This window comes from Rhinatrema bivittatum, chromosome 8, assembly GCF_901001135.1.
Source record: "Rhinatrema bivittatum chromosome 8, aRhiBiv1.1, whole genome shotgun sequence".
Classification (NCBI taxonomy): domain Eukaryota; kingdom Metazoa; phylum Chordata; class Amphibia; order Gymnophiona; family Rhinatrematidae; genus Rhinatrema; species Rhinatrema bivittatum.
Window position 1 is genome coordinate 210,151,162 of NC_042622.1, and position 23,579 is coordinate 210,174,740.

Here is a 23,579-nt window from a genome sequence, read left to right on the forward strand (position 1 = left end):
CTTTCAGCCTTGGTTCCTGCTTGTTCCAGCCGTGCCTTGCTTCCAGCTCTGGTTCCTGCTTGTTCCAGCCGTGCCTTGCTTCCAGCTCTGGTTCCTGCTTGTTCCAGCCGTGCCTTGCTTCCAGCTCTGGTTCCTGCTTGTTCCAGCCGTGCCTTGCTTCCAGCTCTGGTTCCTGCTTGTTCCAGCCGTGCCTTGCTTCCAGCTCCGGTTCCAGCTTGTTCCAGCCGTGCCTTGCTTCCAGCTCCGGTTCCAGCTTGTCCCAGCCGTGCCTTGCTTCCAGGTCAGGTTCTGTTTGGTCCTGCTGTGCCTTGGCTCCAGCTCTGGGCTCCACTTGCTGTCTACATATCCTGACTCCAGCTCCGGTTCCTGATTCTCCTTTGTCTTCAGCCAGCCACGAACCTTGGTCTTCTTCACGATTCTCCTTTGTCTTCAGCCAGCCACGAACCTTGGTCTTCTTCACGATTCTCCTTTGTCTTCAGCCAGCCACGAACCTTGGTCTTCTTCACGATTCTCCTTTGTCTTCAGCCAGCCACGAACCTTGGTCTTCTTCACGATTCTCCTTTGTCTTCTGCCAGCCTCGAACCTTGGACTCTTTCACGATTCTCCTAAGTCCCAGCGACTCGGACCCCTACGGGCTCCTCCTGGGGGGTCTCGGGTTTCCAGGGTGAAGACGCCACCAGTCCGCTCCAGCTGAGTGCCGCCTCCCGGCTTATTAACTCCTGTGGACGCTGTCCACCTCAGCCGGCCCAAGGGTCCACTATTGACTTTACTCATAACATAACAGTTTGCAAAGGCCATGGACTCGGCGGACTCCGCTCCTATGCAGGCCATCCCTGGCATGGCCCAAAGAATCCAGCAGCAACAGCAATGTCTGGAAGTCTTGGCTGCTACGGTGGATCGCCTAGCCAGTCGCTTGGACGCCAATCCTCCACCGCTGGCACCACCCCCGCCTCCACTGGCGGTTCAAGCTCCCGCACAGACTCAGCTTCCAGCGCCTACTCGATACTCCGGGGATGCCAGATCGTGCAGGGCGTTTTTGAATCAGTGCTTCATCCGCTTCACGTTGCTACCAGGGCAGTTCCCGTCTGATGCCGTCAAGGTAGCATATATTTTGTCTCTGCTCGATGGGAGGGCTATGCTATGGGCCTCTCCCATGTGGGAGAAACAGGACGCCATGCTGCACAACTTGCAGGATTTCGTGACTCACTTCAAACAGACTTTTGATGAGCCAGCTCGTGCTACCACTGCTACCACTGAAATTCTACAGCTACGACAAGGATCCCGCTCTCTGGCGGAGTACGCTATTGAATTTCGTACTCTGGCGATGGAACTCGGCTGGCAGGATGACTGTTTGCGGGGTATTTTCCTGGAAGGTCTTGCAGGTCGTATCAAAGACGAGCTGATGGCTCGCGACCTGCCCCTCACTCTGAACGGGGTGATAGACTTGGCCGGGAGGATTGACCGGCGATTGCAGCAACGAGCTAAGGAGGGTCGAGTTCCTCGTCGGCCTGTCTCATTGGCACCCTCCTTCTCCAGGTCTCTGACTGTACCTCACAAGACACCATCAGCCTCCCACAGCTCCTCAGAGGAACTTATGCAGCTTGGACGGGCACCGCTAACCGAGGAGGAGAAGACACGACGCCGCACTCTGGGCCTGTGCTTATACTGCGGCACTAAGGGTCATTTCCTGGGTCAATGTCCTGCGAGACCGGGAAATGCTCGAGTCTAGGGAGAGATGAGGAGGTTCCCCTAGGCTATGTTAATGCTACTCCTCAATGTACAGTTCCTATAACGCTGGAATATCCAGGTGGCTCCTTGCAGACTCTAGCTTTCATTGATTCCGGAGCCGGAGGGAACTTTATCTGGAGAGAACTGGTACACCAATTAGGACTACCTACTAAGCGCCGGATACCTCCGTTACGGGTTACCTCTATCCGGGGAACCCCTCTACCTGGATCCATTTCTGAAACCACGATGCCTCTCACTTTACGGACGGGAGTGCTTCACACTGAGACAATCTCCTTTTTGCTACTGGATAAATCGGTGCACCCTGTGGTCCTGGGACTCCCTTGGTTGCAACAACATGCTCCGGTGATCCATTGGGACTCTCTCCAAATTGCGCAATGGAGTCCTTCCTGTTTCCAGAATTGCCTGGATCCCGTTCCTAGACCGGAGATATTACTCTCTCACTCTGCCCTGGACCTTCCTTTGCCGTACCAGGATTACGCTGACGTGTTCTCCAAACAAAAAGCTGAACTGCTTCCATGCCATCGGCCCTTCGACTGTGCCATTGATTTACTACCTGGTTCCACTCCCCCGCGGGGTAGGGTATACCCTCTTTCTCTGCCAGAAACCCATGCAATGTCAGACTACATTACGGAGAATCTTGCCAAAGGGTTCATTCGCCCTTCGCACTCTCCTGCAGGAGCAGGATTCTTTTTTGTGTCCAAAAAAGATGGCTCCCTCCGGCCGTGCATAGACTATCGAGGTCTGAACTCCATCACTAAGAAAGATCGCTATCCCTTGCCTCTGATCCCAGAACTGCTCGATAGACTTCAGGGGGCCAAGATCTTTACAAAATTGGATTTACGTGGAGCATACAATTTGGTTCGTATTCGTCCCGGTGACGAGTGGAAGACAGCGTTCAACACGCGAGATGGACATTACGAATACTTAGTAATGCCTTTCGGCTTATGTAATGCCCCTGCTGTCTTCCAGAATCTGATGAATGAGGTACTCCGAGAGATGCTTCATTCTTTCGTCATAGTGTACCTTGATGACGTTCTGATCTATTCCCAAGATCTCTCCTCCCATCGCCAACACGTCAAACAGGTCTTACAGGCTCTAAGAGACAATCATCTATACGCTAAATTTGAAAAATGTCAGTTTGAGCGCGAGTCGCTTCCGTTCTTGGGATATATTGTTTCCTCGTCCGGTTTCCAGATGGACCCAGAGAAGGTGGCGGCCATTGTCAAATGGCCTCGCCCGTCTGGCCTGAAGGCGCTACAGCGATTCCTTGGATTCGCCAATTTTTACAGGCATTTTATACCACATTACTCCCAGAAGGTAGCTCCTCTCACGGCGCTTACTCGCAAAGGGGTTAACGCTCACGATTGGTCCACTACCGCCTCGGCTGCCTTTGAAGACTTAAAACAAGCATTCCTAGACGCTTCCTGCCTACGACACCCAGATCCACAACGACCCTTCATCCTGGAGGTCGATGCCTCGAATCTGGCTGTTGGAGCGGTGCTCAGTCAACACGATACTTCGGGCAAATTGATGCCATGTTCTTACTTCTCTAAAAAGTTTTCGCCTGCTGAATGTAACTATGGCATCGGAGACAAAGAACTCTTAGCCATCAAGTTGGCCTTCGAGGAGTGGAGGCAATGGCTGGAGGGGGCTAATCATCCGGTGACAGTGTACACTGATCACAAAAATTTATTGTACTTGGCCCAAGCTCAACGACTAAACTCGCGGCAAGCAAGATGGTCACTCTTCTTCAGTCGTTTCAATTTCATCCTCAAGTTTCGACCAGCTGAGAAGAACGTTCGAGCCGATGCTCTATCTCGTACCTATCAGCCGGAAGAAGAGGACGACTCTCCACGAACCATCCTGGATCCTGCCTGTGTTCAAATAACTACCACTTCCATTGCTTCCTCAAATAAGACTACCGTTCCTAAGAGGCTTCGGAGGAAAGTCTTGTCTTGGGGCCATGACTCCTTGACCGGGGGACATGCTGGTAGACTAAGAACATTGGATCTTATAAATCGTTTCTATTGGTGGCCTGGTCTTCGACGTGATGTTTCCCTTTACGTGAATTCTTGCCCCACTTGCGCCCTGCAGAAACCGCTTAATGGCCCTCCGAGAGGGTTTCTACAACCGTTACCTATACCCACGGAACCCTGGACACATATTGCTACTGATTTTATGGTGGAACTCCCGCCTTCGCAAGGCAAGACTGTGGTATGGGTCACGGTGGACCGCTTCTCTAAAATGGCTCACTTTGTGCCTTTGCCCAAATTACCTTCCGCCACTGAACTGGCTTCTCTGTTCACACACCATGTATTCCGTATTCATGGTCTGCCTCAGGACATTGTATCTGACAGAGGCCCTCAATTCACAGCCAGGTATTGGAAAGCCTTATGCAAAAAATTTAAGATCCAGCTGAGTTTCTCCTCCGCTTTCCACCCGCAAAGTAATGGGCAAACCGAACGCATGAATCGTTCATTAAAGTTGTTCCTACGAGCGTTCATTAACCACAAACAAGATAATTGGGTGGAGCTTTTGCCTTGGGCAGAATTCGCCTATAATAATCAAATACATACGGCGACGGGGAAATCCCCTTTTCAAATTGTGTACGGTAAACAGCTCAAACCACCGTTACCTCTACCAGTACCAACCTCCTCACCAGCTGCTCAATTGACCGCGGACCAATTGAGTAAACTTTGGTCCTCTACTCAACACCGACTTCAGAAAGTCGCACGCACTTCTAAACGCTACTATGATCGACACCGAAAACCGGCATTCGCTTTTTTCCCAGGCGATCGAGTGTGGCTTAGTACAAAGAACATTCATCTGAGGCAACCTTCCAAGAAGCTCTCACCCAAGTTCTGTGGTCCTTTCCGCGTTGCAGAGAGGGTAGGGCTGGTCTCTTACCGTCTACGACTCCCAACCACTTTACGCATTCATGATGTCTTTCACGTCTCCCTCTTAAAACCAGTGATTCTTTCCAGATTCCACCCCAGGCCTCTTGAGGACGCTTCCATCACTACGGATGAGGATCCTACGTTTCAGGTACGAGAGGTCCTGGATGCTCGCTTCGCCAACAGACATTGGGAATATTTGCTAGCCTGGGAAGGTTGTGGAGACGAAGACAATACGTGGGAGCCTGCCCGCAACATCTTGGACAAGACTCTTCTGCAGCAATATCATCTGGACCATCCTGACAGGCCAAGCCCTCTGAAGAGGGGGCGTAAAGGGGGGGGGTACTGTTGCAGTCCCGGTCGCTAGGCTAGCGACCGGGTCCTTACCTTTCTCCTGCCTCCCCCGGTCTCGCTGCAATCCGTTGCTCCTGGGGCCTGCAGGGCCGCATGGCAGCGTCTCTCTCCACGTGGAGACGCTGCCGAAGGACGATTCTGACTCCTCCCACTGCCAGGCAACGCGCGCGCGTGAGCAGGGGGCTCTTAAAGGTCCAGCACCCGGAAGTGCTGAACCGCCCTGTTCCTGACGTCAGACGCTGGCTGGCTATTTAAACCATCGTCTGACTTCCTTGCTTTGCCTTTGCAACGAGGTCGCTCTCCTGAGTGCTTAGTTGCTTCCCAGCGTTGCTTTCAGCCTTGGTTCCTGCTTGTTCCAGCCGTGCCTTGCTTCCAGCTCTGGTTCCTGCTTGTTCCAGCCGTGCCTTGCTTCCAGCTCTGGTTCCTGCTTGTTCCAGCCGTGCCTTGCTTCCAGCTCTGGTTCCTGCTTGTTCCAGCCGTGCCTTGCTTCCAGCTCTGGTTCCTGCTTGTTCCAGCCGTGCCTTGCTTCCAGCTCCGGTTCCAGCTTGTTCCAGCCGTGCCTTGCTTCCAGCTCCGGTTCCAGCTTGTCCCAGCCGTGCCTTGCTTCCAGGTCAGGTTCTGTTTGGTCCTGCTGTGCCTTGGCTCCAGCTCTGGGCTCCACTTGCTGTCTACATATCCTGACTCCAGCTCCGGTTCCTGATTCTCCTTTGTCTTCAGCCAGCCACGAACCTTGGTCTTCTTCACGATTCTCCTTTGTCTTCAGCCAGCCACGAACCTTGGTCTTCTTCACGATTCTCCTTTGTCTTCAGCCAGCCACGAACCTTGGTCTTCTTCACGATTCTCCTTTGTCTTCAGCCAGCCACGAACCTTGGTCTTCTTCACGATTCTCCTTTGTCTTCTGCCAGCCTCGAACCTTGGACTCTTTCACGATTCTCCTAAGTCCCAGCGACTCGGACCCCTACGGGCTCCTCCTGGGGGGGTCTCGGGTTTCCAGGGTGAAGACGCCACCAGTCCGCTCCAGCTGAGTGCCGCCTCCCGGCTTATTAACTCCTGTGGACGCTGTCCACCTCAGCCGGCCCAAGGGTCCACTATTGACTTTACTCATAACATAACACTGGTATAGCAGGATTCAAGAAAATGAAATTATCATATTTGATTAAATTTCTCCTTTCTTATCTCCATAGTCTCACTGGAAAAGTGGCTGCCTGACATCAGCTGCATTTCTGTACTCAGAGCCAACATCAAGAGCAATTTCAGGCATCATTTACCAAATCCTTGACTGCAAGAACAGAATTTGGGAATTCATGCCCAAAACTGTGCTCTTGAGACAGGCTCCGAGAGCAAAATTCAACTTGTGTCAGTTGGGCACCTTTTCCTGTGGGGCCGCTTTGAGGCCGTTCTTGGGAAAAAAGCAGAATATCAAAGGTTTGCCAATAAATAAATGTATTTTTGCAGTTTTCTAGACATTCTTTCTTTAAGAGTCAGTGAGTCGTAAGATATGATGACCCGTTTTAAACATTATATCCATATACAGCTGGGAGAACTATTTCCGCTTGTGGCTTCTCTGTATCCCTTCTTCCCTTTTCTGTCCTCCCCGGGCCCTTACATGCCCTTCCTTTCCTGCTCTCCTCTGGTTATAGAGATTACAAAAAGGAGGAGGTTCATCCAATATTTTTGTCTTCATTTTCTAGGTTTCCCTGGAGTTGGGGCTGTTGGGGTGAAGCCCCCCAAGCCTGGAGGTAAAGACCAAAATCAGTTTAATCAGTTAATCCTCCCCACTCAGCGCTGCATACACGCAGACACCTCTGGGAACATGGAAGGGCCTTAGGAGACAGTCAGGATTTGGGGGCGGGGCACTGCGAGCTCGCAGACAATGTTAGTTATATTTTAGTGATGCTTATGGTGTGTTGTTGACCAATTCAGCAATAGTCCAAGATACAGAGGGCAATTTACGTGCAGGCAGGAGGGGTGCCCTAAGCGTTGGACCAGTTTTAAAACTCTGAGGGTAATTTTCTAACAGCTCGCAAGGAGCCGCTGGGTGCAAAAACTTACATCTATTTTCAAAGTGAACTTGGGCCTATGCCTTTCGCTTTGAATATTATCCTGACAAAACTCCCCGCACAAGTTACACCTGCTAATTTGCATGGGGAGTTCTTCTGAGAACATTTGCGTGCATTCTTTACAAAATAAGAAAGTGGGGGTGAAAGCACTAATTCCCCCCCCCTCGAAAAAAAACCAACTCTACCGATCTCCCCACACCCCTCCCTCCCCTAGGCCTCTGTTCTGTGTGGATACAAATATGTGTGAAACAATGTTTTGCACAGACTTCTAGCCGGAAAAACTCTGGGCAATTTTGCTCCTTCTCTGGTCCAACTGCGGAGCCGAGAAGGGCAATGCGAGTATTGTTTGTTGATGACCAAGTCAGCGCTAGTGTAAACCAAGCCGATCCTTTCATTTCCTTCAAACATGAATATGCGGTGCTGTGATCTCTCGCTGCCCTCTGTCTATATTTTTCCTGGGGCGGGTCTTAACACTTTTCTTGTCTTCTGTCTCCTGCAGTTGGGGTCGGTGCTGGGGGACTGCCAGCCAGAGGTTTGTGATCCCGTTTTACCGATTTCTTCTGATCTAATGTTGTGGCTGGGAGAGTGCCACAGCTTACACTGAGGCAAATTCCAGGCTACCAGTGTGAGACAGGCGCTGTTTCCTCCAAGAGCTGAGGGCATTATCAGCACCGTCTCCCCATCAAGGATGTCATCAGCCTCTCATGTCTGTTGCTGAGATTTAGGTAGCACCACCACAGGGCCACAGACTGAGCTGTATTACCACTAAGGGCCTGATTCACTAAGCTTTTTTCTCGTAGACACAGAACGGGAGAAAAACCATAGTGGACAAGCCCTAGCACACAAGCCATTTGCATACATAAAGCACTGTTTTATGCGTGGAAATGGCTTGGAAAATGTACATACCTGAGACCTCTGGGTTTGGGAATGTTCTTAAATTGCCTGGTTTCCGGGTGAAATACTGGAAAGCTCCAGCTGTTGGCATTTTCTCTGAAGGAGGAGGAGGTGGCCCACATGTGCCAGAAACAGCAGAAGCCATATCCTTGGCTTGTGTGGGCCAGAAGGAAGAGAAAGGGCATCATTGGCCCACATGGACCAGGAAGAGCAGGGGGGGCTGTGTCTGGGAAGCAGGTGTGAGGGTTGGGTCTGGAGGCAGGAAGACGAGAATGCGGGGGTAGGGCACAGGTAGCGTTACATGAATCTGAGTTGAGGGGGATTTTGTGTGAGTAGATCTGAGCCATGAGGGGAAAGCAAATTTGCACATGCATTCCCCTCCCCCCTCCATTCAACGTCTATATTCTGGTGACCAGAATGCAGAAGATCCCAGATGTGTCTAATATGTTCGGTCATTTCACCCTCCATTGCCTCAAGTACAAACTTAAATTGTAAGCACTCTGGGGAAGAGGGAAAATACCCACTGTATTTCATTTCATTTCCTAAAATTTTATATCCCGCTTGTAAAACGTTTTATCCAAATACACACATAATGAAAATCACACACATAACTCAGTCAAGACAGTCGGTGGTTTAAACAATTAAATAACTATCTGATAAGCACTCAGGAACAACAGCAAAAAGCAAGACAAGATTAATAAACAAATGGGCTGGCAGGGAGCTTACCAGGCTGAAGAAGCAGTTCCGCCTAGCGGACTTAATTAGCTGAATGTGACTCCAATGAGATGAGTGAAGATGGAACGTCAGACAGAGAAGCAGGGACAGGCCGGAGCCTGCAGAGTGGCTGCGTCAGGCTCCAAGAAGAGGCCAGATCAACCGCCATGAAACCACAGTAGGCTCTGAGCAGGGACAGGGGAGGCCTGGGTGGGCCAAATGGTCTTAAATCTGCCAATAATTAGGCCCAGATTTACTCACAGGCAACATAGACAGTTGCCTGTGGTGCCAAATTTTGGAAGCTCCGTGCGATCTTTGGCACCTGCTCGCAGCTTAAAGCGTGGTGGCGGACATCCAGATGCCACCAGGCTCCTCCCCTCTTCTGGCTCAGTCTGTAGTAGCAGCAATGGAAAAAGGTTTGGGATGGGGGGGGGCAGCCTGCAAGCTGGAGGTGTCCCCGATCTTCCCATGGGTTTCCTTAGTAACGGGAGGGCCCGTGCAGAGTCCGGGGCGCCGTCACCACAGAACCTATGAGCTCGCGCCGGCTCGCAGGCTGCCATTACTGCGGCAGTTCGGGCCGGAGGAGAAGGGGGTGAAATGAGGGGTTGGAAAAGGAGGAATAGGAGAGAGGACATGGGGGGGGACGGGGGGGGACACACTGTGCAGAAGGAGGATCTGAGCAGGGGCAATCCAGGGATCCCCACCCCCATGGCTGCTGTTATCCCAAATTCAGCCCTGCCAATATCCTGCTATATTACTGTTAGGTATCTAAATGTGGGAACCTCAGGCTTCTTATCTTTCATTGTCCACCCTACCCCCAATATAATCTTCAGATAATACTGCAAAGGTCAGGGGGTAGGGCGGGAGAGGGAATCTTGTGTGAGGGGGCAGGGCTACACAAATACCTCTACTCACAAGTCTCTTGTTAACATCGCTTGTGTAATGTATAATGGCAGCTCTCACTGTATCATCTCCCTGTCGTCTCTTTCTTGCAGTCGGACTGGGTGCCCTGGGACTGCCAGCAGGAGGTAAGTGACCCCAATTTATCTCATTCTTCCAATTCAGTATCTCAGCAGCACTCCTTGTGGCTGAGGGAGAGTGCATGTCCCCCCCAGAGCCTCAGCCACGTACCGGGGAACTTGTGTAGTCAGAACCCATAGCACTACCATAGGCTCAAACGCACCTGTGGCATAAACAAGGGCCTCTCATTAAACTAAGGGACCTTGACATTCAGGAGTCTTTGTTGGTGGGACTCCATTGAATTATTCCCAGTATCAGGTATTAAACTAAGAGAACTTTACATTCCGGGTCCTGTCCACAGTGCATGAGACTTGCTTTAAAACCAAGAGTTAGATGTGGACAACCACTAGGAAGAAGGTCTGTTAAAGGAAGGGATCTTACGTAGAAGCAAACAATAGAGAAATGTTTGTTGTTTGGCCAACTAAGATAATAGCCTTTCTCCTAAGATAAAAAAAATGGCAATTTTGCATTCAAATGCACTGTTTTATCCTTAAAAAATAAATATTGGCTCTATTCCACTCTGAGGCATAAAGGAAGCTGTGCCGAAGGGTCTAGAAAGTCATCTGTGTCTCCTCATTCTTGGTGTTAGTAATCCTGAGGGGGTCATCAGCTTGTGAGGGACACAAGCACTGAGCCACAAGGCTACCAGTAGTACCGCTGAGTTCTGGGCCAGCCAGTAATGCTAGCGCTGCATGAAGCGGCTATGAGGGGGACTGACACTGAGCCATGGGGTTGTGAGGGTCAGTGGGGCAAAGCGAGCATTAAGCCATAGAGCTGCAAGGGGCATTAAGCCACAGCTATGGGGGGAAACACGAACCACGAGGCTATGAGGGACAGTTTGAATGCTATGAAGCCACATTACCGATCAGCCATGTGGCTGTGAGGAGCCCCGTGACCATGAGAAGCACATCCACTGACCCATGGGCTGTGAGCAGTGCTACCACTGAGTCACAGGCTGTGAGATGCATTACCACTGAGCCACAGGACAGTGGAAAATGCTCCTGTAGTTTCCATCCATTGTGCATAATATCTCTAGCTCTCCTGCTGTTGGAGGATTCCTCACCTCTCTCCTTTCTTATTTAGAAGTCAGTATTTGACACTGAGATTTCGCTCTCCTGTCTGGACAGCATTTGCCGGACTAGTTCTGATACTTCCCGTTTTCTCTCTCCTGCAGTCGGAGTCGGTGCCGGGGGACTGCCACTAGGAGGTTTGTAAATGTTTGATGGGTATTTCAAGGCCTCCACCGTGCCCCAGCAGAGCCGGTCTGGAATCTCAGGATCTGAGCCTGCAAACCCGACCAACTCTACCGCTCAGCTGTCGACCCGGGGGTAGGGCGGGAGGAGAAGGGGAAGCAGGGGGCACACTGTGATGCCAAAAGAAGTTACCTGGATCAGTGGGAGGGGCAGGAGCAGAGGCAGAAGGACTGGGAGAAGATAGGGAGAGGGAGGGGACGGAGGGGTGGGGAGAGTGAGAAGCAGAAGGATGGACATTGTCATGCCAATAAAGTTATGTGAATCTGAGAGGGAGAGGACAGGTGGACAGAAAAAGGGCAGGGACAGAAGGAGAGCACACGGACAGGGAATGGTAGTGATTAGAGAGGGAAAGAGAGAGATGAACAGAGGGACCGGAGAGGGAGCAGTGGGGAAACACAAGGAGGGGAAGGGGTAGTGAGAGTACACAGGGGTAGGGGTAGGGATAGTGAGGAGGAAGAGGGAGGGGCACAGTTCACATTTCTGGCTGGGGTCTCCCCCCCCCAAGCCAGCAAAAGAGAGGTAAGATGGAGCCTCCAGCTGGCGTAGGAGGAATCACAGGGGGGGGGCGGAGACAGGAAAATCTTGTACGGGAAGAAGGACGTGGAAGGTTAAGATATGAGGGAAAGGGGTGGACGCCCAAACACCAGCAAGGAAGCAGGAACTAAAGAGCACAGAGAAGGGCCGGGGATGAGGGGAAAGCAAAGAAATGGTCAGAGGAGAATAGGGAAGCAATGACTCCCGACCAATGAGCAGAGTGGGGGACATGGAACAGGTGGCAGGGAGGGAGGCGAGGGGCAGTGAGGGGACGGGGAGAGGGGAGAGTAAAAATAGGGCTTGTGAGGGGAGGAGCGGTGGTAGTACAGAGTGAGGAGGGAGTGGAATGGGGTGGGGGGCGGCGGTTCATGGAGGGTGTGGGTAGAACAGGGACCCTGATGGTACTGGGACTGAGGAGAGGGTGGGATGGGGCAGGGAGGGATGAAGGGTCATTGAGGGTACGGGGAATGAGGGGGGCTAGAACAGGTGTCTAGAGGGGGGCAGTGAGCCTACAGGGACTGAGGGTACAGACAGTGAGGAAGGGTAAAGAGGGTATGGGCAGTGAGGAGTTGGTGGATTGGGACAGGGAGGGTATGCAAAGTGAGAAAAAGGTGGAAAGGAGCAGGAGGACACAGAATGAGCATGGGGCAGGGTGGGAGAAGGTGTGGAATAAAAGGCAGAAAGAGCTTGGGGGTCAGAAGAGGATAGAGGAGGGAGTGGGAAAAGGAACAGGGTCGGGAAAGAGTGAGGAGGGAGTGGGACAGGAGCAGAGCCGGGTTTGGGGACAGAGTGTTGATTATTCTTCTATGACCTGGCCTCTTTCAGGAGCCTTGTACCCTGGAGCAGCTGGTGCTGGAGGGAAACCCCCTAAACCAGGTACCCGCGGCGCCCTCCTCTTTCAGTCGCCTCCATTTATTGCTGTGCTAGAAAGAGACCTCAGCTGGAGAGCCAGGATCTGTCCGCAGCGTGCACCCTACAGGCCTGCATCCTCGGCCTGCAACTACACCCAGCCTGTAGGGAGCAGAGCAGGGTCCTGGATGCAGTAGGGGGACCCTCTCCCCACTTCTCAGCTGGGATTTTCTGCTGGAAAAGTCCCAGGAGCCAGGTCACCTGGATGTCTAAAATTCAGAGGAGCTATAAAATAAAGGAAAATAAGAAAAACAATATTCAAATAAACTAAACTAAAAAAAAAAAAAAAAAGAACAAAATAAGAGAAATAGCAACAGGAACAAAAACGGAGCAAAAATATGAGAGAAGAAAAAAATGTTCCCTAGCTCCAGAAACTGGCTGCCTGGCACCTAAATATATTCCAACAAAATAAGGGATATAGCTAGTATGCAATTGTGTGAAAAATAATGACTAGCTGTATAGAATATGTAACAAGTTGATCATGATGTATATTGGAAATAAACTGTATATAGATCTAACTATAGAGATAAGACCTCAGTTTTGGCAAGAGATCTGAATTAACAGAAACTTCTGTGGCCAATAGGTCCAATCATCGGTCTTATAATCTCTAATATAAATTTATTAGTTTTATAAAATTATTTTAATTGTGAACAGTTGCTATAAAGCATACTATCTTTTTATTTTTATTTTTAATTTTTTAAAATTGACACGAATGAGGCAACAATGTGGTTAATTTTAGGTAAATTGTTTGAACACTTTTTTCAATTGTTAATGGAATTGATATGAATCATTCAATGTTTCCTCTTGTTTAAAGATTTAAATGAACTGACACGTTTCAAAGAGTAAAAACATGATGTTGTTGTTTGGCAACTTTGTAACTTTAGGAAGATGAAGTAGCGATTCTTTTACTCCATCAACAAATAGTTGTAATCTTACTATGTTCAATTGTCCCAGTAAAGTAACAATGTTAATGTTCCAACAACTCGATGATCTTAAATTAATTGCTGAATGACTCAATATGTAAACCACAAAAATAAGCTGGTAAAGCTGTTACAAGCTAATTCAATCGCTTGTGCCTCAGAATGCCTCGGGTTCAGACTGAAATTTCAGTCTGAACCCGACTACACTAGAAGAAGGTTTCTCTATAAAGTAGTCCGCCCTGAAGCAGCGTTTTTTGCGAAACGCCGGCCGCGTTGGCGGCGGTTTTCAGACCCTTCGGGTCCCTATACGGCAGCACAAAGTGAACAAACTATCTGCAATGCCAGTGATCATTAAATTCATTGAATTAAGATAAGTGTTATGCCGTATATTAACATTGTCGGGAAAAAGACTTTATGAGAAGAGACGGGGTGAATTATACCGTCCGTCCTGCTATTAATTATAAGACTGAAATTTCAATGTTCAAGTTGCATCACATTTATGGTTGAATAAGATTCCGCCACAAATTTTGAGGCATTCTGAGGCACAAAGCGATTGAATTAGCTTGTAACAGCTTTACCAGCTTATTTTTGTGGTTTACATATTGAGTCATTCAGCAATTAATTTAAGATCATCGAGTTGTTGGAACATTAACATTGTTACTTTACTGGGACAATTGAACATAGTAAGATTACAACTATTTGTTGATGGAGTAAAAGAATCGCTACTTCATCTTCCTAAAGTTACAAAGTTGCCAAACAACAACATCATGTTTTTACTCTTTGAAACGTGTCAGTTCATTTAAATCTTTAAACAAGAGGAAACATTGAATGATTCATATCAATTCCATTAACAATTGAAAAAAGTGTTCAAACAATTTACCTAAAATTAACCACATTGTTGCCTCATTCGTGTCAATTTTAAAAAATTAAAAATAAAAATAAAAAGATAGTATGCTTTATAGCAACTGTTCACAATTAAAATAATTTTATAAAACTAATAAATTTATATTAGAGATTATAAGACCGATGATTGGACCTATTGGCCACAGAAGTTTCTGTTAATTCAGATCTCTTGCCAAAACTGAGGTCTTATCTCTATAGTTAGATCTATATACAGTTTATTTCCAATATACATCATGATCAACTTGTTACATATTCTATACAGCTAGTCATTATTTTTCACCTAAATATATTCCTCCTCCTGCCCACTCTGTGCTCAGGCCTTGACTGAAAGTCCATTAAGACCATGTGACTGAGCAGGTGCAGGGCTGTGTACACTGATGGAGTCCCAGACTGATTCTCGATGACTGGGCCCTTTGTTACTGGCTAATGGCACTGGGGAGAGAAGTGGCACTGTAACCCGCAGGCAGCGTTCCCAGGCTTGGGTCTAATCCGGACCAGCACCGTTGTTCCGACTCAATCTGGGAGCGACACAGCAGAGCCTGAGGCGTTGGGGACAGGTTCGGCATTAACCAATTTGCCTGTTCCGCTGCTAAAATCACAACCGCAGCGGCCAGACTCGTGCGGTGGGCTTTAGGGCAGGGGTGGCCAACTCCGGTCCTCGAGGGCCACGAACGGGCCTGGTGTTCAGCAGATCCACCATGAATATGCATGAGGTAGATTTGCATACAACGGAGTACGAATGTGAATATCATGCATATCCCATGTGGATATCCTGGCCTGTTTGTGGTCCTGGGGGACTGGGCTGCGTCTGACATTGTGACCCCCCCTGTCCTCATCCCCCCACCCCCCATCTGCTGAGATCTAGTTCTCTCCACCATGCCCAGGGCAGCTCATTACCCAGGTCAGCCTCCTCTGCCGCTAGGCTTTCACTGCAGTTTGAATCGCGCGGCGCCTTGTCGATTTGCCGGGCTCGCCTGCGCTGCGAGGCTCAGGCCGCGACATTGGAGCTGAATGGCGGAGGAAGCCGTAGGCGGCTGCGAAGTGCTGATCTGTGCTTAGTAACCTCCCGCTAGCCGATGGGGGGATGAATCGGGGGGGTCAGCGGCGTGGGCTGGGAATGGGGAATGATGGGGATTAAGGCCGTAGAGCTTGGAAGCCCCCCCCCCCCCCGGTGAAGTTACTCCAGCCCTGTACGGCGCATAATTCCAGGCGACCTAGAGAGACGCCGGAGGGAAGGGGGGGGGGGGAGAGTGGTGCCGTGCACGACATTAGCACTGCCCCAGGAGGCAGCAGAGATTTCTGTAACCTTCCCGCGTTCTCTGCAGGTGTCGGAGGTCTGGGAATCCCAGGCTACGGCGGCCAGGGATTAGGAGGCCCAGGAATCGGAGGACTGTTGTCAGGTATGAACAATCTTTCACGATCCGTGCAGGAGGGACCGGTATCCCGGAGACCCCCTCCGTCCCACCCCCAAGGAGGGGAAGCTGCCCTCCCAGAGTCCCCTTCACGCCACACTGGGAGCGGGGATTGCTGTCCCAGAGCCTCCCACTGGGAGGGAAAGCTGCTGCTCTCCCATAGTCCCCCCCTTGACTCACTACTGCCATCTCTGACCTCCTGCTCTACCTTTCCTTTCTGTTCACCTCCCTAAAGACACCTCCGTGGCCCCCTCAGGCTGCCTGCTGGTCTTGATTTTGCTGCTGCTTGAGTTGCTCTGGGGATTGACTTGAGAAGCTTTGAATCCCATATTTTTATTTTTTTGTTTGTTTCTTCAGGATTGTATCCAGGAGCTGGGGCCAAACCTCCAAAACCAGGTACACCCTTCGCCTGATAGCACTCATAGGAAACATTTGAAATGCGGTATAAGGGGTCACGAGGACCATGACTATGAACTCCTGCGGTCTCAGCCTCTCCCAGAGGAGGTGCTAGGTGCTAGGAGGTAACCAGTTTGTGCAATATTCTTTTCTGTTTTTAGGTGTCGGTGTTGGTGGTGTTCAGCCAGGTATGTTCAGTCCGGACTCGTGCATCGCCCTCCCTCTCACTTGGCGTCCTGTAAGAATGGTCCCTCCCTCTCCCCTCCCTCTTTCTGCACTAAGAAGAGTTTCTTCTCGCTGAAGGCATGTCATGCGGTAGGAATGCTGTTCTCTCCCCTCCCCTCGTGTGGTAAGGTGTCGCCCCCTCTCCCTGCGCGGCCTGCAGGATATCACCTTCCTTTGCAGAGGGAACGGGGTCCTGCCCCCCTTGTGTACAAGGTGCCGGGCGAGTCCTTCAGGTGCCTATGGGCTGTTTCTTTCAATGGTGAATTTAATGCTCTTCCTCTAGCAATGGGCGGTCTCTTTCCAAGGGGAACCCCTACCTCGCTTCTTCTTTCTGTGGCCCAGACTTGATTTCAGATCAGCTTCATGCACTGTTAACTCTGATTCTCTCCTTGCAGGCATCTATCCTGGCCAAGGTTTATCTCCCATTTACCCAGGTGAGAAGAAATAGCGAAGGGGGAATGAGGAGAGGTCCATTAACTGCTATTAATCAAGTTGACTTAGGGAATAGCCACTGCTATTAATTGCATCAGTGGCATGGGATCTTCTTGGTGTTTGGGTACTTGCCAGGTTCTTGTGGCCTGGATTGGCCTCTGTTGGAAACAGGATGCTGGGCTTGATGGACCCTTGCTCTGACCCAGCATGGCAAATTTCTTATGTTCTTATGACTCAGTAGAGAAAGGGGACTCTAAGAGAGACAAGAGGTTGCTGAGGAGGTCCCCAAGATCCAAGTAGGATTAAAGGGGGAAGGATGATAATGTCCCCAAGAGCCAAGGTGGAATGAGACAGTGATGGGGGGGGCACCTGATAGGAGAATGGAGGGAGGGTTGAAGGGTGATGGAGGTTCTTGGAGACAGAAGCAGAGTAGTCCTTGATTCTAGTGGCTTGCTGGTGAGAAGGTTGTATGGAATCTGCCTAGATAATTAAAGACACTTGCTTCTGCTTTAGGTGGACTGGCTGGCCAGCTGGGATACCCCTTGGGTGGTAAGTTACATTCCTAGAGGTCAATATTTAAAAAAAAAACCTTCAACAGCTAACTTATCCGGCTAAAGTTAGCTGGATGAGTTGACCCGGATATTTGGCGGAATAAATGTCCTGCTGAATGTCCCCCAATAAAGTTATCAGAGAAAGCGCCCCCACGTTACTTTGCAATCTTACCGGCTAGAGGTGAATATCGCTGGTTGGATTGGCCACTGTTGGAAACAGGATGCTGGGCTTGATGGACCCTTGGTCTGACCCAGTATGGCATTTTCTTATGTTCTTATGTTAGGTTGTAAAGTTATCCGGGAAACATGTTCCAGATAACATAAACTTAGCCAGAGATAGTCAAAGAATATCGCCGGACAGGCTGTTGAAAAAGTTGCAGGCCTCTGGGCCCAGTAAGCCTTCCCCACCCCACCTCAAATTTACAAACTGAAAATACGTATTGCCACAGCTTTTCAAATCCCCCCTCCTCTCCCACCCTCAGTAGAACGGAGGAGGGGAGGATCGGAAAAGCTCCGGCAATACGTACGTTTAATGTGTAGATTTGGGGGAAAGGGGTTGGAAGGCTTATCGGGCTCAGAGGCCTGGAACTTGTTTTTCTTTGGATGGAACTTGGGGATAATTTTGGGTGGGGGGTGGGGGAGTGGAGAAATTGGCAGACTGGGCTGCAAGGCCGGTGCGCTGGCTCCTTTTCTTTTTTTTTCCCCAACAGCTTAATCAGCGCCATTCTTCGAATATCTCTGGCTAAGATTAAATTATCCGGGAACCCGTTATCGGATAACCTAAGCCTCCTACCATGGAGATCTGGACACAGCCAAATCCCTAACTGGGCTAACTCCAAATATCCGAGTTAGCCACATAAGTTATTTGGCTATCTGTGCTCCTCCCAGGAACGCCCCCAAATCGCCTCTAAATTATCCGGATAATGACTTATCTGGTTAAAATAAATAAATACCTGCAATATTCAAAAGTCCGCATTTATCCAGATAACTCTTCCAGAGAAGACGAGGGATTACACTGCTCACTCAGTGGGTGCGATTGTTTTCTGATGGGAGCCGATACCAACACAATGGGACATTGCCAGAGTAAGCTTCACTCTCCCTAACCAGATTTTCCCTCTCACACAGCAAAACCTGCCAAGTCCTACACCGGATTCGGAGCACTGGGAGCCCTAGGATACCGAGGTAGGTGGAGTCCCTGGGACTGCATGGATTCGGGAGAAATCCCCTTTGTTGGTCCAGAGACTGCGGAAAAATGGACTGGAGAGCAATTACAACCTGCTCCCTACCAGACTTATCTGCACCCAGCACCAGCGTCTGCTGTCCGTCCCACAATCCTGCCCCCCCCCCCCCCCCAATCAATCTATAAACCACGAGAGAGCAGGGAGCAGGCACACAGGGACTATGTCAGCCTACGCTGTCAGAAGAGAGAAGGCAGGGGAAGCACACAGAGTGGGCGGCCATTACTCAAACCTAGAAACACGACCAGCAGAAAAAAAAAAAATCCATATGGCCTAGCTAATCTGCACATCCACGCCAACTGCTCAGCTCTACAAGCCCCTACCACTTCCTCAGAGATCCCCTGTGCTTCTCCCATGCTTTCTGGGCTTCAGACTCTGTCCTTGTCTCCACCACAACTGGGAGGCTGTTCCATGCATCCACCCCTTTCTGAAAAAGAAATATTTCCCAAGTCAACCCCCCCTTTCACCCTCATCAGATACAATCACCCCATATCCTGCTCTTGTTTCACGCCTAGAAAAATTCACTCCCTATACCATATCACTCCTTTGTCTTTTTGCAGCCTGCATTTTTTTTAGCATTAAATCTTAGTTGCCAGATTCTAGACCAGGGATGGCGAGCTCCATTCCTCGAGTGCCACACTCAGGCCAGGCTTTCAGGATACCTTCAATGAATATGCATGAGAAAGATTTGCATGCACGGCCTCCATCGTATGCAGATCTATCTCATGCCTATTCATTGTGGATATCCTGAAACCCTGGCCTGCTTGTGGCACTCCAGGACTGGAGTTCACCATCCCTGTTCTAGACCATTCCTCATGCTCTGCTAGATCCTTCCTTATATTTTCGACTCCTTCCTAGGTATCTACCCTGTTTCAGATTTTGATATCATCCACAAAAATACAAACCTTTCCCGACAGCCTGTCTGTAATATCGCTTGTGAAGAAGGTTGAGAAGATGCAGCCCAATGACCATTCTCTCCTCGGAGTGGACTCCATTTACCACTACCCTGTTGGCTCCTTCTCAACCAGTTTCTAACCCAGTTCATCACTTTCAGTGCTTGTTACTTATGTAATTGCCTTCTTTTTGTATGTTTGTATAGCACTGTGTATGTTGTGTAGGGCTATAGAAATGTTAAGTAGTAGTAGCAGTAGTAATAGTAGTAGTAGTAGTACCTTATTGGAAAAGGTACTAAACAGAGGATGTGCTAAATGCAGTTAGTATAGCAGGGTTCAAAAAAGGTTTGGATAAGTTCTTGGAGGAGAAGTCCATTAATGGCTATTAATCAAGTTTACTTAGGGAATAGCCACTGCTATTAATTGCAGCAGTAGCATGGGGTCTTCTTAGTGTTTGAGTAACTGCCAGGTTCTTGTGTCCTGGTTTGGCCTCTGTTGGATACAGGATGCTGGGCTTGATGGACCCTTGGTCTGACCCAGCATGGCAATTTCTTATGTTCTTAAAATGCTTATCAATAAAAAATAAATAATGCTACAATATCAAGAAACAGCAAGCAGGAGGAGGGAACATAGTGGGCAATGCCTACACCATAAGGAGAGGACGGGGGCAGTACACAGGGAATGGGTAATGCATACACTATCAGGAGAGAACAGGGAGCGATACGCTGGAAATGCGTACGCTATAAGGAGAGAATGGGGGGTGGTACACAAGGAATGGGTATTGCGTATACTATCAGGAACAGGGAGCGATACGCTGGTAATGCGTACGCTATAAGGAGAGAATGGGGGGTGGTACACAAGGAATGGGTAATGCCTACACTATCAGGAGAGAACAGAGAGCGATACGCTGGTAATGCGTACACTATAAGGAGAGAATGGGGGGTGGTACACAAGAAATGGGAAATGCGTACACTATCAGGAATAGGGAGCAATACGCTGGTAATGCGTACGCTATGAGGAGAGAATGGGGGGTGGTACACAAGGAATGGGTAATGCATACACTATCAGGAACAGGGAGCGATACGCTGGTAATGCGTACGCCTAAAGGAGAGAATGGGGGGTGGTACACAAGGAATGGGTAATGCGTACACTATCAGGAACAGGGAGCAATACGCTGGTAATGCATACGCTATGAGGAGAGAATGGGGGGTGGTACCCAAGGAATGGGTAATGCATACACTATCAAGAGAAAACAGAGAGCGATACGCTGGTAATGCGTACGCTATAAGGATAGAATGGGGGGTGGTACACAGGGAATGGGTATTGCATACACTATCAGGAACAGGGAGCAATATGCTGGTAATGCACACGCTATAAGGAGAGAATGGGGGGGTTGTACACAAGGAATGGGTATTGCGTACACTATCAGGAACAGAGAGGGATACGCTGGTAATGCGTACGCTATAAGGAGAGAAGGGGGGTGGTACACAAGGAATGGGTATTGCGTACCCTATCAGGAACAGGGAGCAATACGCTGGTAATGCACACGCTATAAGGAGAGAATGGGGGGGTGGTACACAAGGAATGGGTAATGCGTACACTATCAGGAGAGAACAGAGAGTGGGGTGGTGCTGCACTTTGAGGAGCAACAGTGGGCACACAGGGAGTGGGAACTGCCCAGCATTGTCAGGAGACAGCAGTGAGTGGGGGCAGATTGTGGATAATGCCGCAAGTCAAGAGAACGTGGGGGGGGGGGGGGGGAGTGGAATGGGCACAGGTAATGGATAATAATTTATACGTTGTTTTGTTTATAGTTATATGTAAAGTCCCTCCCTTTTGGGCATCTCACTGTTTATGGTTAAACAATTTTATTAGGTTTTTCTTTTATCATAGAAATACAACACTGAGGAGGGGTTCACTGTTTTATGTAAACCGGAGTGATTTGTATCTGATACAAGAAGCTCGGTATATAAAAATTAAAAATAAATAAATAAATAAATAAATAAATAAATAAATAACCTGCTGTCAGGACTTAGCAGATAGCTGTGATTCATCTCTCTCTCTTTCTCTGCCCTTCTCTCTCTCTTCCCCCTCATCTTCCCTTGTTTGGTCCGGCATGCAAAAACATTGTCCAGGTTTGTTGTCTTGTGGGCCTCTTTCCTGATTGTTTTCTTGTTTTTGGCTGTCTTTAGGTGGCGCTGGCTGTGCGCAGGGAAAGTACTGTGGTCGGAAAAGGAAGTAACCGAGCCAGATATCAATCAACCTCATAAACATTGGTGCTACTGCATGGTCTAGAACGTAAACCTTGAGTTTTATGAATAATAAAACTAAGCTACACCTTCCCCTGCCTTCCCACCCCTGCACCCTCCTCCTTTCCACCCTGGCTTTCCTCAACTGCCCTCTTCCCTCCCACCCTGCCCCCACCCCCACACAAGTCCAGGGCTAGATCCTTCCAGTTGGACAGCTTCTGTGCCAAGAGATAGAAGGGCAAACCATAGGCTGGCCTGGACTAACCCGTACATGTGGGAGATCCTACAGAGGAAGGGGAATGCCTACAGACACCCTTTGCATGACACAGACCACCTTCTCCAGAGAAGCAGCTTTCTCTTCTCAAAATCCCATCCCCCTAACCCAAGGTGATGGGACCCCTTGATATCCCTTGGTGCTATAAATAACCTTTCTGTTCCTGGTCAGGGGATCCCACTCCCTCTGCTGCTGCTTTGGAAAAGCTGCTGGGTAGACCCCATAGGTCAACTTGCCAGTGATACAGGTAGTGGCATGGGTCAGATCAAAAGGGGATTGGTATATGTCGGTTTCCTTTGCGTGGCTGGGTTAGCATGAGACCCTTATGGCGGGGCATTGCTTCTCACACCTTCCTATGGCACTTTCTGCCCAGGGAGATGTTTCTTCTATTAAGACTGAGTCTACTGGTGTCTGCCCCGTGAGAGGCCGGCGTCATGTCCTCGTGTCTTCCCCTGTTTACATGGATGCCCTTGTCGAGGGAGAGATCACTGTACCCAGCCACCCAGGTGCCAGGACTGTAACTGTACTTCTATACTATTGCTGGAGTCTGCAGCCCTTTTCTGTTGGTTTCTCCATCTCCACTCATGTAACCTGCTCCCCAACCTTGTAACTTATAAACTCAGACCATTCCTGTCTCATGAATTATCTTTGAGGTTTGCTTTTGTTTGCTTGTGCAATTCTGTGGGATGTTTTTTTTTTTGTTACATATTTTATAGGGGAAGGGGAACTAATGTTAAGGAGAAGCTTGCAGAGCAGGAAAACTAGGAGAACAATGAGAAATCCCTCCCACAGTTCTTAGCAGTGGTGCTATGGTAGGGTCTTGTCCTGCATTAAATACAAGCCTCCCGGCATGCCTTAAGCCTTAGCCATTCATCAGGTGCACGTCGCATCTCACACTTATTGCTGGAGGGTTGCTTCTCTCCAGCCCTCTTTGTAGGTTGTGACGCCGTAATTGCTATGTTAACTATAGGGATGTTTGTGCTGGTAGGGGGAGAAGAAGTGAGAACGTCCTTCTGCTTGGAAAACAATAAGGAAGCCAGCACAAGCTGCAGCAGAGTTGAGTTTGTGCCACTGACACAGTCCGTGGCCAACTCTAATCCCACCGCTAACACCACTGCCAAGAAGCGCATGTAATTCAGATCTGCCCTTACCAAGCTGCTGTAGCCCGTTTAATAGCTAGCACACGGCAGCACTGTACCGTCCATCTCTTGAGCCAGCGTGCCTACAACTAGTAAGTCTCTCCATGTCTAGCTGTATAGATTAAGAAAATAGTTTTATTTTGTATTTCTTTTGTCCTGTTTTGTTGTGGGATGGAATCTTTGTATCTGGAAGCCTCTCTGCACATGTTCATTTTAATCACTTTGATATAACTTGGATGGAACACCTTTTTTTTTGTAAAAAATAAAAATAAAAAAAATGTACTGCTTCAAAAAACAAGACTAATAAAGGACAGATTTTAAATGAAACATTACTGCCTCAGTTTCTTTTCTTTTTTTTTTAGAAATATCTTTATTAGAAGATAAACCAACGAATAACATACAGGAAATGCAAGATCAAATTTTTCCGAATATACTTAATCAGGTCTGCATTAAATAATATCATCTCTGGTAATAAGGGGCTATTACTTTGCAACAAGGCGTTAGAGTAATTTAGAACCCTCCCCCAAAAATACAAAATGGCAGGGCATTTCCAGAAAGTGTGAATG

At 49.1% G+C, this 23,579-nt stretch overlaps 1 protein-coding gene across 1 annotated transcript in view; it reads left to right on the plus strand.

Annotated features, from left to right (window-relative positions):
* Nucleotides 1-23,340, plus strand: part of ELN (elastin) — a 208,687-nt gene extending 185,347 nt beyond the window's left edge. Inside the window, exons 32-43 of the mRNA XM_029613541.1 lie at nucleotides 6,689-6,736; nucleotides 7,557-7,589; nucleotides 9,661-9,693; nucleotides 10,860-10,892; nucleotides 12,298-12,348; nucleotides 15,530-15,604; nucleotides 15,974-16,012; nucleotides 16,174-16,200; nucleotides 16,633-16,671; nucleotides 17,183-17,218; nucleotides 18,346-18,402; nucleotides 21,544-23,340. Of these exons, the coding sequence (XP_029469401.1) occupies nucleotides 6,689-6,736; nucleotides 7,557-7,589; nucleotides 9,661-9,693; nucleotides 10,860-10,892; nucleotides 12,298-12,348; nucleotides 15,530-15,604; nucleotides 15,974-16,012; nucleotides 16,174-16,200; nucleotides 16,633-16,671; nucleotides 17,183-17,218; nucleotides 18,346-18,402; nucleotides 21,544-21,593 (521 nt within the window). The 3' untranslated portion in view covers nucleotides 21,594-23,340. The remainder of the gene's footprint in view (nucleotides 1-6,688; nucleotides 6,737-7,556; nucleotides 7,590-9,660; nucleotides 9,694-10,859; nucleotides 10,893-12,297; nucleotides 12,349-15,529; nucleotides 15,605-15,973; nucleotides 16,013-16,173; nucleotides 16,201-16,632; nucleotides 16,672-17,182; nucleotides 17,219-18,345; nucleotides 18,403-21,543) is intronic.
* Nucleotides 23,341-23,579: the final 239 nt, after the last annotated feature.